Source organism: Globicephala melas, chromosome 1, assembly GCF_963455315.2.
Source record: "Globicephala melas chromosome 1, mGloMel1.2, whole genome shotgun sequence".
Taxonomy (NCBI): domain Eukaryota; kingdom Metazoa; phylum Chordata; class Mammalia; order Artiodactyla; family Delphinidae; genus Globicephala; species Globicephala melas.
In genome coordinates this window covers 150,943,052-150,960,214 of record NC_083314.1, presented here as the reverse complement: position 1 = coordinate 150,960,214, position 17,163 = coordinate 150,943,052, and the positions used below count along the sequence as shown (strand labels likewise).

At 40.5% G+C, this 17,163-nt stretch overlaps 1 protein-coding gene across 1 annotated transcript in view; it reads right to left on the bottom strand.

Annotated features, from left to right (window-relative positions):
* ZSWIM5 (zinc finger SWIM-type containing 5) overlaps positions 1-17,163 on the bottom strand; it is a 262,868-nt gene that overhangs the window by 71,582 nt on the left and 174,123 nt on the right. The window contains exon 2 of the mRNA XM_030869954.2: positions 9,538-9,894. Coding sequence (XP_030725814.1) covers positions 9,538-9,894 — 357 coding nt within the window. The remainder of the gene's footprint in view (positions 1-9,537; positions 9,895-17,163) is intronic.

Sequence of the window (17,163 nt, the reverse complement as noted above, 5' to 3'; positions counted from 1 at the left end):
AGAACAGTATGGAGGTTCCTTAAAAAACTAAAACTAGAACTACCATATGACCCAGCAATCCCACTACTGAGCATATACCCTGAGAAAACCATAATTCAAAAACAGTCATGTACCACAATGTTCACTGCAGCTCTATTTACAATAGCCAGGACATGGAAGCAACCTAAGTGTACATCGACAGATGAATGGATAAAGAAGATGTGGCACATATAAACAATGGAATATTACTCAGCCATAAAAAGAAACGAAATTGAGTTATTTGTAGTGAGGTGGATGGACCTAGAGTCTGTCATACAGAGTGAAGTAAGTCAGAAAGAGAAAAACAAATACCGTACACTAACACATATATATGGAATCTAAAAAAAAAAAAAGGTCATGAAGAACCTCGGGGCAAGACGAGAATAAAGACGCAGACCTAGTAGAGAATGGACTTGAGGATATGGGGAGGGGGAAGGGTAAGCTGGGACAAAATGAGAGAGTGGCATGGACATATATACACTATCAAATATAAAACAGCTAGCTAGTGGGAAGCAGCCGCATAGCACAGGGAGATCAGCTTGGTGCTTTGTGACCACCTAGAGGGGTGGGATAGGGAGGGTGGGAGGGAGGGAGATGCAAGAGGGAAGAGATACGGGGACAAATGTATATGTATAACTGATTCACTTTGTTATAAAGCAGAAACTAACACACCATTGTAAAGCAAATATACTCCAATAAAGATGTTAAAGATATATATATATTAAAAAAAAAAGATCACTTTGGCCTTTTGGACGACCTATTGCATTTTCTTTTACGTTGGAATTGTGCACTTCTCATATATTCCCAACTAGATTGAAGTTTTTAAAGCCTAGTGTACAGACTCATTTTATACCTCACAGTGCCTGGATCATTACAGCACTGAGTTAATATTTATAGAATGAACAAACAAACAAACAAAATATTTATAGAATGTCCTATTGACCACCTTGATCTAAGCTCCAGGTGGGCAAATAATATATCCTATACTTCTTCTGTAAACTGAAAGTGGCAAAGAAAAACAAATACACTCCTTATCCTTATATATTTGTTAATAACAGCCATTTATTGAATGCTTCCTCCACGCCAGAGTCTAAGCACTTTTTATACACATCCCCGCTAGAATGAATGCTCCTTGAGGGCATAAATTGTTTTATTTCCTGGTATATTTGCAACATGTGAACAGTGCCTGTCACATAGTAGATGCTCAATGAATATCTGTTGAGTATATTCCAGTGAACTCTCCTAACAACTCTATGAGGTGGTATTATTATCCTAATTTTAAAGCAAAAACAACTAAAGCTTATACAGGTAAGTAATGTAACAGACTGAAAGTATATGAGTTAGAATCTATATGTTGGTCTCTCTTCAAAGTCTTGTTCTTCACTACAAAGCTATACTTTGGCCTCTAGCCTCATATTGCTGTGATCTACCACCTGGTTCAGGCCCTGAATGTAAGCTGGATGGTGTGTCTGAAAATAGCCATATCCTTTCTTGGTTTATTCTACCACACAGAATATAGGGTAAGTCAGAATAACGCATTTTCCGCACAGTGAGAATAACAAGAGTTCTCACCAGTACAGTGATTCTCAAATGTTAATCACTTGGGGTTTGTTGTTAAAAATGCAGATTACAGAGTCTCACTTCTGATTCTAGTTTTCACTAGCTCTACAGAGATGGAACTGAGATAAAATAAGATAAACTATGTATAAACCAAGGACTGGGCCTCTGAGTACCTTGCTGATGAGAAAAGAATAGCAATGGTGCTCCGAAAGCAAGGGGCAGAGATGGTTTGAATACCAATTCTTACCCTTGGGTGGTTCAACTAGAAAAAGAAAAATCAGGAGCAGGACCCAGTCTCCCAGGGGAGCTGGCCTTAGTCAACAGACTGGATGTGTGGAGTGACACCCCCTCTAAGGATTTGAAGGGGTATGGAGCAAATGGTGAATCTTTTGGGCCCAGCTGGTGGTAGTAGCAGCAGCTGTGGAAGAAATCAGGCAGTTTATTAATACCTAGTGTGCACACGATGGAAAACTTCTGGGATAGCGCAATTACTGCTGGAATACCAGGAGGGGATTTTGAAAATGAGAGCTCAAAATTATAATAACGGCAAGCAGTGATTAGGCCCCTACTATGTGCCAGGCACGGCATTAGGTACCTTACATTAGGCTAGGATAAGGCAAAGCCTAGAGAGTTATTAACAGTAAAATTTCACCTAAAACTTCAAAAGGGTTTGTTTATCTGATAGGAAAGAAAGGATGGTAAACTGTGTAAATGTTTTCTGGTCTATAAGGAATCCAGGAGACAAGAAACTGAGCTGCCAAAATGGGTGCTTGCAGAAAAAAAAAGGGAGTAAGTCAGTATTTGAGACGTCCAGGTAACAGTCTATATGGAGCTGGTGTGGCTGTTGAAGAAATCAAAGTCATGGGAGTACCCTGGCGGTCCAGTGGTAAAGACTCGGGCTCTCACTGCTGAGGGCCTGTGTTGGATCCCTGGTCTGGGAACTAAGATCCTGCAAGCCTTGAGGCATGGCGGGAAAAAACCCAAAAGGCCTGAGAAGGGTTTTCTAGGACATTTCCGTTTATTCAATATTTATTGAGAGCCTCCTATGTGCCAGGGGCCTGTGCCAAACACTGGATAGACAGTGTTAAATAAGCAGATATAGTCCCTGTCCTTGTGGAGCTGATAGACTAGTTGGGGAAAGGAATGTCAAGCAAATAATCACCCAGGTACATATCTGTGTGTAAAGAAAGGTCAAATAAGTTTTCCCTGAGAAAGTGACATTTAAGTGAATAATGAGGAATGAATAAGAGTTAGCCTGGCAGAGAGTGGAGGAAATACTGTGTGTAGTTTTTGCTCAAAAAAGCATGAAGCCATAAATCATTGTGGTAATTAAGTACATCTATAACAAGGGGGAGAGGATAGGAAGAGTATTCCAAGGAGAGGGAATATCATGTGAAAATGAAGGCAAAAGCCAGATCATGCAAGGTTTTGTAGGCCGTATGAAATCTGGATTTTACCCTAAGTGCAACAGGAGGCCACTGAAGGATTTTAAACAAGAAGTGATATGACAAAATCTGTAGTTATAGAAAAGTTACTTTGGATGGCTGTGTGGAGAATGGAATAGGAGGGAGCAACAGTGGATATGGAAAGATCAGTTAGAAGGCTATAGTAGCAATTTAGCTGGGAGATTACAGTGGTTTTATTTAGGGTGATGAGAGTATCAACAGAGAGAAGTGGAAAATGATGAAAGATACTTGAGAGGTAAAACTAACAGGTCTTGCACTGGAATGCATGTGGATTATGAGAAAAAAAGTGTTCTATCATGATCCAGTGGCTAGATGGTGGTGCTATTTATTGTGCAAATTTGAGGAAGAAGATAAATTCATGTTTGGATATGTTGATTTGTGGATGTCTTTGATATAGAATAGTCAGTTGGATATAGGAGAAGTAAATCTGTGAGTCATAATACATAGATGACATTAAGGTAAAAGAGGTAGCTGAGATTGCCTGCAGAGATCATATAGAATAAGAGGAGAAAATTTAAGATTAATTTTTAAGAAATAGCAACATTAAAGGTCAGATAGCAGAGAAGGGTACAGCATTTAGGAATGAACGAATAAGAGCAAAGATAATTTTAACTAGATAAACCAGGCCTGGAGTTCACAACCAGCTTCTCTAGCTCTCTCACTAACTCCCAGGCAAAATCTTAAAAAAAAAAATGATCCTTTGGTTAAAAACAAAAGATAAAAATATCCCTATATGTGTTCACTGGTTAGAACATTTTAGTCTTTTTATAAAAAGAGATGAGTATGAAACTAATTACCCTCAGTAGTGGTAAAGTGGACTTGGTCAATATAAATGATACTTTGACATTTTCGTATGAAAATTTCCACAGGATTATAAGACAAACGGTAACAAGTGAAGATAAAATGAAAGGATTTTTTTTTTTTTTGGCGGTACGCGGGCCTCTCACTGTTGTGGCCTCTCCCTTTGCGGAGCACAGGCTCCGGACGTGCAGGCTCAGCGGCCATGGCTCACGGGCCCAGCCGCTCCGCGGCATATGGGATCTTCCCAGACCGGGGCACGAACCCGTGTCCCCTGCATCGGCAGGAGGACTCTCAACCACTGCGCCACCAGGGAAGCCTGAAAGGATGTTTTTATAAATAATTATTAAACAAACTATCATGTGGGTTGAGGCTCCAAGTTAGCATTAAGACTGTAACAGTGAGACCTGTCCTGAGGGAACTGATAAGTCTGTGGAATCAATTTTTCTTTCATTCTTAAACATCCTTTTTTAAATTATAAAAACAATACATGCTTATCATAGAAAATATACTAAAGAATAAAGAAAATAAAAATCCACTCATAGTGCCTCCAGCCATACGTTCCCTTGTTAATATCATGGTGTATTTTCTTCCCATCTTTTTGTTCTGTACATACACATATGTGTATACACATATGCATACATACACACACACACAGCTTTTTAAATTAAATTTAAAAATTTTAATTGAAATATGAATTATGAAAAGTGCACAAATCTTAATTGTAAAGCTTGATGAATTATCACATAGTGATTATAATAACTATCACTGAAGTCAAGAAAATAGAATACTACCAGCAGCCTAGAAGCCCCTTTGCAAACACCGTCTCCCTTGCTCTTCTCCCAAATTAACCACTAACCTGACTTCTAACACTAGGGACTTGTTTTTGAACTTTACATAAATGGAATCATACAACATTTATTCTTTTGTGTCTGGCTTATTTCACTCAACATCATGTTTGTAAGATTCACTCATATTATTATGTTTAGCAAAACAACTTATTTTCATTGATATATAGTATTCCATTACATGAACGTATTAATTTATTAAGCCATTCTACTACTGATGGACATTAGGATTGTTTCTATTTCAGGCTCTCACATATTATGCTACTCATTTCCATTGGGCAGACATCTAGGAGAAGAATTTCTGGGTCATAGGGTACACACAGGTTCAACTTGAGTTAGATGATACCCAACAGTTTCCCAAAGTGACTGTAACAATTTACACTCCTACCTGCAATATATTATTTCCAGTTGCTCAATATCCTCACCAATACTTGATACTGATAGTTTAAAAAATTTAGCCGTTCTGGTGGCTATGTAGTAGAATCTCACTGTGGTTTTAATTTGCATTTCCCTGATTACTAATTAGTTAAAGTGCCTTTTAGTATGTTTATTAGCCACTTGGATAACCTTTTTGCCAAGTGCCTTTTTGTGTCTCTGTCCATTTTACTATTTGTAAGGGTTCTTAAGGTATTTAGGATACAAGCCCTTTGTCAGCTGTATGTATTATAAATATCTTCTCCCACTATTTGCGTGCCTTTTTAGTCTCTTAATGGTGCCTTTTGATAAACGGAAGTATAAAAATTTTAATGTAGTTCAATTTATCAATCTTCTCCTACTTAAATTTTTTTTTACCTCAAGAACATGAAAATATTTTTTTCATATTATCTCCTATATGCTTTATTGTTTTACTTTTCACGTTTATGTCTGCAATTCATTGGCAATTAATTTTTCTGTATCGCATGAGGTAGGAATCAAGTTTTTTTTCCCCAGAATGAATTTCCAATTGATCCAGCCTTATTTATTCAGAAGATTCTTCTTTTCCCATTGCTGGGCATTTAGTAGAATCCTTTCACTTTGGAAACTCACACGTTTTTGTTCTAGAAAACATTCTTTAATTATTTTATTGATGAATTCCTTACCTCTGTTTTCTATTTCTGGAATCCCTATTTTTCAAACATTGGAATTCCAGGACTCATTCTCTTAATTTTTTTTTTTTCTTTTTTTGCGGTACTTGGGCCTCTCACTGTTGTGGCCTCTCCCGTTGCGGAGCACAGGCTCCGGACGCACAGGCTCAGCGGCCATGGCTCACGGGCCCAGCCGCTCCGCAGCATGTGGGATCTTCCTGGACCGGGTCATGAACCCATGTCCCGTGCATTGGCAGGCAGACTCTCAACCACTGTGCCACCAGGGAAGCCCCATTCTCTTAATTTTTAACAGCCTTTTTTCGTCCTATTTTTCATCTCTTCATCTTCTTTTTTAAAAAAAATCTCTTTGTCTTTCTGCTCTACTCTATAGGAACTTTCCTTACCTTTATTTTCCATCACTTAGTTTTATATATTTTTTGCCATTATATTTGTAATATTCATTAGTTCTTTCTGTTCTGTGAATTTCTTTTTATAGTATCCAGTTTTTATTTCATGGTTAAAATATCTTCTATTCCTATGATGATATTAATAATAATTTTTCAAGGTTTTCTTCTCTCTGCATAGTCTCTATTTCCCCCAAATTGCTGTTCTATGTTTGTTAGTTCTGGTCTGTATCTTCCACAATATTCAACATTGTTGACCGTTTACTTCCTAAAACTCAATTTTATACTTAAAACTCAATTTTATAGTTACTTGCTAGCTTCTCCTCATTTCTCATTCTACTTTGCTAATTCCTACACTGGCCCCTGTTTCCTCACCTGTATATGCATGAATACAATAAATAATAAGGATTTGTTGTATTCATTCAACAAATCCTTATTATTTTCCAGGTACCATGCTTGGTGATGGAGACTCAGAAATTTGTAAGACATGGTTCCTGACCTAACTCCTCAAGTTATCATAATTTTCTCTTGGTATCCAAACTCTCTGTATGGATAAACAGCAACTGAAGACCTAGCCTGGATGTTATATGCCAGAGAATCTCGGGGTATGGAGTTACCAGAGAAAATCACAAACAGAGCATGGAGCAGTGCTAGATGAACAGTTGGAAAGATAGTCCAAATTGAATCACCAATCCAAAGGGGACAAGGCAAAGTCTAGCTAAAACCACTTACAGGGACTAATAAAAGTTTTCAGGGACATGAGGAGCAGAGCAATACCTGGATCCATTCCTGGGATTAAAAGCAGGTAGCTAGGGCTTCCCTGGTGGCACAGTCGTTAAGAATCCGTCTGCCAATGCAGGGGACATGAGTTGGAGCTCTGCTCTGGGAAGATCCCACATGCCGTGGAGCAACTAAGCCCATGCGCCACAACTACTGAGACTGCACTCTAGAGCCCATGAGCCACAACTACTGAGCCCGTGTGCCACAACTACTGAAGCCCATCCGCCTAGAGCCCGTGCTCTACAACGAGAAGCCACCGCAATGAGAAGCCCACTCACCATAACAGAGTAGCCCCTGCTCACCGCAACTAGAGAAAGCCCACATGCAGCAACGAAGACCCAACACAACCAAAATTAAAAAAAAAAAAGCAGGTAGCTAGCAGTTTTAGAAATTTTATTCCTGCTTTTTAAAGTCTGTTTTGGTGAAGAGTAGGGCTTGAGAGAGAGGAGACAGAAGATGTTCTAGGTGTTTATAGATTTAGCAGGGAACAGAAACAGGACTTCAAAGATCATCTCTATGCTAATAACTCCAAAATTCTGACTTTTGTCCTTAGCTCCAGATCCAACACCCAATTTTGTATCAGAAATCTTCACCTCAGTGTTCTACAAGCACCTCAAACTTAAACTGAATTCGTCTTCCTCCTAAATTTATCCCTCCCCTTACGTTCCCTAAGTGAATGGCAACATTATTGTCAAATCCAGCCATCATAGCTGGACATTATGGAACTGAGTTTTTTCTCATCTTCCTCTTCTTCACTCCCCACCCATCCTACACACCTGGATGTTGAATCCAGTCCACCTTGCCTCTAAGATATCTCCACTCCTCGCCCTCATCATTTTCAGTATCACTGCCTATATCAGCACTGGTTATTAGAAATATATTAAGAAAGACCTTGTGGAATACTAGGGTACCTGGAGTAGAAAGCTAATATTAGTCTGGAATAAACACAGGTACAGAAGTAGTAGTTCCTGGGGAAGGTTGAGAATAACATCTCAAGTTCACTCTGGCAACTTAGACTAATTTCAGACATACAATAAGATGCTGAGATGGGAGGTATAACGAGGAATAAAGATTGCTTCAGCACAGTGGTAAAGGGGAAAGAGGGTTGCTTTGGTGACAGTGGTGATGAACAAGGCAGGTGCAATACAGGCACTCAACCAAGGTGGTTAGTTCAAGAAAAAGGCAAGAGAGCTTGGATATAGGCAAAAATTCTGAGAAAGAGCTAGTGGGAATGATGCATGAAAGTAGGCCATAACCCAGCTGTGGTGTTACAGACCTGGAGCTGAACTCAGGTCCCTAAGAACTCTAGACTTAAGGAGGTCAGAGAAATAGAACAGGCTCCCTATGTGGGATAAGAAGATATATATATATATATATATATATATATATATATATATATACACACACATATATATATATATAGTTACTCTTTAACAGTATCTCTCAAATAGAGCTCAGTTACCATGTAAACACTACAACTTTGAGGATAAAACAACAGAAGATTATTTCGGCTAGTTAGCGAGAGTTCCTGGAAGCCTGTCTGACTATCCTTATTTCTGAGGAGTGGTGAGGCTGTGTGTAGGACTTGATTAGCTCTATTGGGCAACTGGGAAAAGCAGGCCCTTTGGCACATACTATAGTATTATACAGGCCATTCATCTGGTCTCACTGCCTTGTTCACGCTAATACCAAAGTTTCTTCTAAAAATAGAGAGGTAGTATAGAGAAGCATTAAAAACCTGAGTTCTGAAATCAGGTGAGCCTAGGTTATAAATAATTTCCTTATTTATAAAATGGAAATGGTTATAATACCTACCTCACAGGGTAGTTTTGAAAACTAAATGAATTAACATATATAAACATGTATAAAATCTCTTGTATGATGCCTGGAACATAGTAGGACCTAACCAACAAAATGAAAAATTGGCTCATATAGCTCCTCTTCTCAAAATTCTTCAACGGTTTCCTGTGATTAAATATCTACAACCTGGCTTCATAATAAATGCAAGCATTTATTTCAGACTTAGCTGTCTCTTCTACTAGATTATAAGCTATTTGAAGGCAGGAACCATGTCTGTTTTATGCTCTCAACAATCAGCGCTACCACTTGCACAGTGTAGGTACTCAACATATCCTTGTTGAATGAGTAAGTGAACATAGTATCTTTCTCCATCCATAAACCCTCCCATTATATAGCTCATAAACACAATGCTAGCAGATGCTCTTTGGAATAACCCTGATGCTATGCAGGTTCCTGAAATGTTAAGGAATTCTCATATCCATTTCAGTTCACTGAATGGCACTAATTATTTTATGCTTTCTCTCACTCCTGAATATCCCAGGCTCCTGGGGCAGGGATTGTAAGGACAAATGAAGTCCATAAACTAGATCAATATGTAACTCTAACATTCTCTGTCCTTTTTTGCCAAACCTTTATGAGGTGGACAATTGGATTGCTTTAAGAAACAGAGTTAATAAATAGTTTGGATAGAATGAACTGATTAAGGTTGAGTGATTACAATGGCAAATGTATCCCAATCTCTAAACATGCAATAAAGCAACAAAATATATTTTTAGCAACAAAAATGTTGTACAATTACCGTTTACTTGGTTGATTTCGGAGTTGGAGGATAGAATCTCATCTGCCAGCTTCTGTGCAGTAGGAAGAACTTCAGTGTGGTGTGCCGTGATTAAATACTGAATAAACTTTTGTAGCTGGTCCCTATTCATCTGGAAAAGGGTTTCTGAGATAGGAAGACGCAGTTTGACTTGGTCTGGTTTACGGATCCTGTAGAGTGAGAGCGCTACCACATGGGCACAGTAGAATATGTCTTTGTTCCCACAGCCACACGCCACTGAAGTGATTTTGCATCGATCAAAACTGATGGCAACTTTATAAGTCACTGCTGGTTCAGAAGTAGTGGCCGGCTCAGTTACTGTGCCACTGAGATGGAAGCCTAAGGAAACAAAAAAGACACGTTTAGAGATTCTGTAGTAAGAAACCTGAAGGTTTTCATTTTGCATTTAAATTCATAAATTCAGAAACTATTTGCTGAGTATCTCCTACATACACAGTAGGCTCTGTCAAAGGTCAATGAAACCCAGGTATTGCTTTTTTTTTAAAAAAAATATCTATCTATCTATCTATCTGTTTTGGCTGCGCCGGGTCTTAGTTGAGGCACGCAGGCTCTTAGTTGCGGCTTGCAGGCTTCTTAGTTGCAGCATGTGGACTCCTAGTGGCGGCAGGCACGTGGGATCTAGTTCCGCGACCGGGGATTGGACCCGGGCCCCCTGCACTGGAAGTGTGGAGTCTTACCCACTTGACCACCAGGTAAGTCCCCCAGGTATTGCTCTTAAGAAACACACAATCTAGAAAAAGAGTCTTTACCCTGGAGTCCATGAACCTCCAGAACTAATAAGAAAACTTTTGTTTGTACATATGTACATTCTTCTGGGAGTACATTTCATACCTTTTATCATAGTCTCAAAAAGATTATTCAAGATCCTTGAATAAGTTAAGAACCTCGGTAGTAGATTTTGAGCTCTTTGTGGCCAAAGACAAGTCTACAAATAACGTCAGTACAATCTAGAGTAAGGTGAGCGTTATAAACGAGAGAAACCAAAAGAATGCCACAAGGAAAGACAAGGAAGATAAGGGCAACATTTCTTCCTCAAAACAAACACTTCCAAAATGGTAACCACATGGAATACCTAAAAGGCAAGAAGCCTCATAAGACGCAGAAAGCAGAGAGCTTGGTGCAGTGAGACTATGCAGTGTTAACCTCCACTCACTAGCACACAGCAGCAATAATTTTGAAATGTAGAGAGAATACATTTTTAAGTTACAACTAAATTGAAAAAAGTTAAATTCAATAGAAAATTCATTCTATAATAACTGTTTATTCTTTAAATATGATTCTTCTTTGACAAAATATGTATTCAAACGATCATTCAGTCATTCAACAAAGGTTTAACAAAACTTTAAGTAACAAACTTTTTTTTTTTTTTACAGTACGCGGGCCTCTCACTGTTGCGGCCTCTCCCGTTGCGGAGCACAGGCTCCGGACGCGCAGGCCCAGCAGCCATGGCTCACGGGCCCAGCCGCTCCGCATCGTGTGGGATCCTCCCGGACCAGGGCACGAACCCGCGTCCCCTGTATCAGCAGGCGGACTCTCAACCACTGCGCCACCAGGGAAGCCCCAGTAACAAACTTTTTTTTAAGTATCCCTGTTAGCCTAGGGATGCTAACACGAAAAGGAGAGGAATGTCAAATATTCGTGAAGCACCTATTATGTAGCAGAACTGTGTCGGGTGCATTTAATAATTTGTCATAATAACCTTATGAAGTTGGTATTATTTTCCTTATTTTAAAGGTATGTAAACTGAGGTGAAGGAAATTTGCCCAAGGGCCCTCAGCTGGAAAGTGATAGACCTAGGATTTGGAACCAGGTCTGACTGACTCCAAAGTTTATTTCCTTTTACTTATACTACACTACCTCTGAAAATGCCATGACAAAATCCTTATCCTCAAAAACCACAGACAAATAAATGATTACAATATAATATACCAAACGGTATAGAGACAGGAACAAAGGTGAAGCTAATTTCATAGATTTTCTTGTTTTACTGCACTCCACACTGTGAATAGGAAAGCAATTTAAAATAATCTTATATTTGCTGGAGAAATATTTGCCAAATAATAAAAGGTGCATATGTTAGTTTCAGAGCTACCATCGTGACCTGGCGGAATTAAAAAATGAGGAGAAAAAACATTCCGAAGTTCAAGTTTCGATAATTATGGCTAATTAAAGTAAGAATAAGTCCTAAATTTATAAGCATACCCATAAAATCTAGCAAAATTAACATTACTAAAGGCATATTTAGGTCCAATCCAAAGAAAGGTGCACATTACTGAAAAAGTTAATATTAATTTCCAGAGTAAGAAAAATATCAAAATTAATTTGCTAACTTCATAGCTTTCAGGTATATTTTTAAAACTTCACAGAGGCTTTTTCTCAGTTAAACTTAGTTGCAGATTTAAAAATACTGATCGTCATTTGTTCAAAGCAAAGTAGAAAAGTTATATTCAAATGTGATTAAGTATGGCTAAAGACTGCCTTCACTTTAGAACTAAGGAAGAGAACCTTCTGCAAAGTTGAGAAGTAACTCTTCTCCAGATTTCTATCCCCTGGACATAGCCAGTAGAATAACACAACAGAGAGCACATTACACTACGAATTAGGCAGCCACGATCTGTTATTTACTATGAGTTTTGGGCGACTGACTCACTTGACAACTTTGAGCCTAAGCTTCCTCTTTAATAAGGTGGGGATAATAATCCTTGCTCTGCCTAGCTCTTAAAAGTGCTTTGTCAAACTGTAAATGTCCTAAAGATTTATTATTCATGCTTTTATGCAGTTTTTGTTAATGGGTCTTCATGTCAAGGGCATGAGACAACTTCCCCAGTGGCCAAGTTTCACAGTGGTTGAAAATCAGGGGCTAAGAAAGTACATTTTTTATTTCCCTCAGGCCCTCAGGAGTATTTAGTATATTCTTGAGAAATGACTTAAGTCCTGATGAAAAGAGACCCCATAGAAGGACTACTTTATTTTTTAACTTTTATTTTAAATTAATTAATTAATTTTTGGCTGTGTTGGGTCTTCCATTGTTGCTCACAGGCTTTCTCTAGTTGCGGTGAGCCGGGGGCTATTCTTCGTTGTGGTGCGTGGGCTTCTCATTGCAGTGGCTTCTCTTGTTGTGGAGCACGGGCTCTAGGAGCACAGGCTCTAGGAGCACAGGCTTCAGTAGTTGTGGCACGCAGGCTCAGTAGTTGTGGCTCACGGGCTCTAGAGTGCAGGTTCTGTAGTCATGGTGCATGGACTTAGTTGCTCCGTGGCATGTGGGATCTTCCCAGACCAGGGCTAGAATCTGCGTCCCCTGCACTGGCAGGCAGATTCCTAACCACTGTGCCACCAGGGAAGTCCCTAGAAGAACTACTTTAAAATTTCAAATAAGACAATGATGCCAATGTGGGAAAACGTTAGGTTCCAAGCCTCTGAATCTAAAAGTTCAGTATAAACATTTCTACTTGTTTGGGGGCACTTGGCCTGTAGCACAGTCTCTGAACCCAATTCTCTCATTCCTTTCCTGCATGAAAATGAATAAGAATATTGGTTAGAGTTGGGACAGAAACTATGGGTATCTTATTAAGATGTAAGCCACATGAGGGCTTTCTCTGTATACGCTTACTGTGAAAAAGCAAAATCACTATGGCTGCACTATGAAAAACAGACTGGGGCTTCACTGGTGGCGCAGTGGTTGAGAATCTCCCTGCCAATGCAGGGGACACGGGTTCGAGCCCTGGTCTGGGAGGATCCCACATGCCGTGGAGCAACTGGGCCTGTGAGCCACAACTACTGAGCCTGCGCGTCTGGAGCCTGTCCTCCACAACAAGAGAGGCTGCAACAGTGAGAGGCCCGCGCACCGTGATGAAGAGTGGCCCCCGCTCGCTGCAACTAGAGAAAGCCCTCGCACAGAAACGAAGACCCAACACAGGCAAAAATAAATAAATAAATAAATTTATGGAAAAACAAACAAACAAAAAACAGATTGGACCTTGGCCTCCATATTTTTAAGATGAGAGGCTGGCCTAGAAGACCTCCAAGGTTCTATCTAGCACAGATATATTATGATTTCATAGTAACTATCACTAAATCTTATTATCTTTTCTAGAACCAGAGTACTTTTGGGATTTAAAGAGTATATAATAATAGCTAACCTTTATGAGTGCCTCCTATGTGTTCGGCTCTGTTCTAAGTACTTTACATGCATTAACTCATTAAATTTTCACAATTTTTATGAATTTGATAGTAGGTATAATGGTAAGCTTTATGTGTCAATTTGACTAGGCTACAGAACCCAGTTATTCAATCAAATACTAATTAATCTGGGTGTTGCTGTGGAGGTGTTTTGTAGATGTGATTAACATCTACAATCAGCTGACTTTAACTAAAGGAAATTATCCTTACTAATGTGGGTGGGTCTTGTTCAATCAGCTGAAAGGCCTTATAGGCAAAACTGAGGTTTCTCTGTGAAAGAAGAAATTTTGCCTTAAGACTATAGCATCAGATTCTGACCAAGAATTACCAGCCTGATGGCCTGGAAACATATACTATATATGTATATACAGTTATCTCCTACTGATTCTGTTTCTCTGGAAAACCCTGACTGGTTACTATTATTATTCCCATTTTATGTATGAGGAAACAAGCACAGAGAGACTTGCTCAAGGTCATTCTGCTAGTAAGTGGCAAAGCCAAGATACACACCCAGGCAGTCTGGCTCAAAAGCCCATACTCTGAACTATTACATTATACTGCCTCTGTATAATACTGTGTTGTATGGCAATCAACACCACATTTATATAAACTGTAAAACAACTATAAAACTAGAAACATTCTTAGAAAATAACTTCTATGTTTACTGATATTCTACAATTTCAATTTTTATAGCATTGGTAATGGTTTGAACTTCTAGGTTAATCTGGAATTACAGACAAAATGTTGAATATCAATTTAGATTCCATCTGTCTCCACAGCAGGTCAATGTTAAAACAACTGAGAAACTTTCTGAAAAATATTTTTCAAAAGCTAGTTAGACATGGCTCCCTAGAGGCTTTGATTAAGGTCCATGATGCTCTTGGGATCATGTTCATTTGAGTTAGGTAAATCTTTGGGCTCCATCAGCTGTATTAACAGTGGTATAGCTCATGCTCCGGGCCTAAACCCATTTGAAAGGCAGAAGGTTCTGGGTGGCTCCGTGTAAGTTTCCTTGCTGGGAGTTCCTTTTTCCCTTATTATAACCTAGTAACCTAGTAACACTTTTTTCAAGATTAATTACTCCTGAGAATAAAGCTACATAGAGGTTCAATGTAGTATTTCTTTCCCATTGCAAACCTAACTGCCATCAATAATCTGCTGATTTAAGCAAACATGTAGAAGCCTAATTTTAAAAAATTTCTGTAAAGAGTAAGACGCGGAGATCACCTTCCTCCCCACAGATACACCAGAAATACATCTAGACGTGGAACAACTCTTACAGAACACCTACTGAACGCTGGCAAAAGACCTCAGACCTCCCAAAAGGCAAGAAACCCCGCAAGTACCTGGGTAGGGAAAAAGAAAAAAGAATAAACAGAGACAAAAGGATAGGGACGGGACCTGCACCAGTGGGAGGGAGCTGTGAAGGAGGAAAGGTTTCCACACACTAGGAAGCCCCTTCGCGGGCGGAAACTGCGGGTGGTGGAGGGGAAACGCTTCGGAGCTGCGGAGGAGAGCACAGCAACAGCGGTGCGGGGGGCAAAGCGGAGAGATTCCCGCACAGACGATCGGTGCCGACCGTAACTCACCAGCCCGAGAGGCTTGTCTGCTCACCCGCCGGGGCGGGCGGGGCTGGGAGCTGAGGCTCGGGCTTCGGTCGGAGCGCAGGGAGAGGACTGGGGTTGGCGGCGTGAGCACTGCCTGCAGGGGGTTAGTGCGCCACGGCTAGCCGGGAGGGAGTCCGGGGAAAAGTCTGGACCTACCGAAGAGGCAAGAGACTTTTTCTTCCCTCTTTGTTTCCTGGTGCGCGAGGAGAGGGGATTAAGAACGCTGCTTAAAGGAGCTCCAGAGAAGGGCGCGAGCCACGGCTAACAGTGCGGACCCCAGAGACGGGCTTGAGATGCTAAGGCTGCTGCTGCCGCCACCAAGAAGCCTGTGTGCAAGCACAGGTCACTATCCACATCCCCTTCCGGGGAGCCTGTGCAGCCCGCCACTGCCAGGGTCCCGGGATCCAGGGACAACTCTCCCTGCAGAACGCACGGCGCGCCTCAGGCTGGTGCAACATCACGCCGGCCTCTGCCGCCGCACGCTCGCCCCGCACTCTGTGCCCCTCCCTCCCCCAGGCCTGAGTGAGCCAGAGCCCCTGAATCAGCGGCTCCTTTAACCCCGTCCTGTCTGAGTGAAAAACAGACACCCCCTCGGCGACCTACACGCAGAGGCGGGGCCAAATCCAAAACTGAGCCCCTGGGAGCTGTGAGAACAAAGAAGATAAAGGGAAATCTCCCAGCAGCCTCAGGAGCAGCGGATTAAAGCTCCACAATCAACTTGATGTACCCTGCATCTGTGGAATACATGAATAGACAATGAACCATCCCAAATTAAGGAGGTGGACTTTGAGAGCAAGATTTATGATTTTTTCCCCTTTTCCTCTTTCTGTGAGTGTGTATGTGCATGCTTCTGTGTGAGATTTTGTCTGTATAGCTTTGCTTCCACCATTTGTCTGAGGGTTCTATCCGTCTGTTTTTTAAAAAATTTTTTTTCTTCATAATTACTTTTTATTTTAATAACTTTATTTTATTTTACTTTATCTTCTTTCTTTCTTTCCTTCCTTCCCTCCTTTAGACAACGAATCATCCCAAATTGAGGAGGTGGACTTCGAGAGCAAGATTTATGATTTTTTCCCCTTTTCCTCTTTTTGTGAGTGTGTATGTGTATGCTTCTGTGTGAGATTTTGTCTGTATAGCTTTGCTTCCACCATTTGTCCCAGGGTTTTCTATGCATCTGTGTTTTTTTTGTTGTTTTTTGGGTTTTATTCTCTTAATAATTTTTTTTATTTTAATGACTTTATTATATTTTATCTTTATTTTATTTTACTTTATCTTCTTTCTTTCTTTTTTCTTTCCTACCCTCCTTCCTTCCATCCTACCTCCCCCCCTCCCTCCCTCCTTTCTTTCTTTCTTCCTACTTCTACTAATTCTTTCTTTCTACTTTTTCTCCCTTTTCTTCTGAGCCATGTGGATGAAAGGCTCTTGGTGCTGCAGCCAGGAGTTAGTGCTGTGCCTCTGAGGTGGGAGAGCCAACTTCAGGACACTGGTCCACAAGAGACCTCCCAGCTCCACATAATATCAAATGGCGAAAATCTCCCAGAGATCTCCATCTCAACACCAGTACTCAGCTTCACTCAACGACCAGCAAGCTACAGTGCTAGACATCCTATGCCAAACAACTAGCAAGACAGGAACACAACCCCATCCATTAGCACAGAGCTGCCCAAAATCATAATAAGTCCACAGACACCCCAAACACACGACCAAACGTGGACCTGCCCACCAGAAAGACAAGATCCAGCCTCATCCACCAGAACACAGGCACTAGTCCCCTCCACCAGGAAGCCTACACAACCCACTT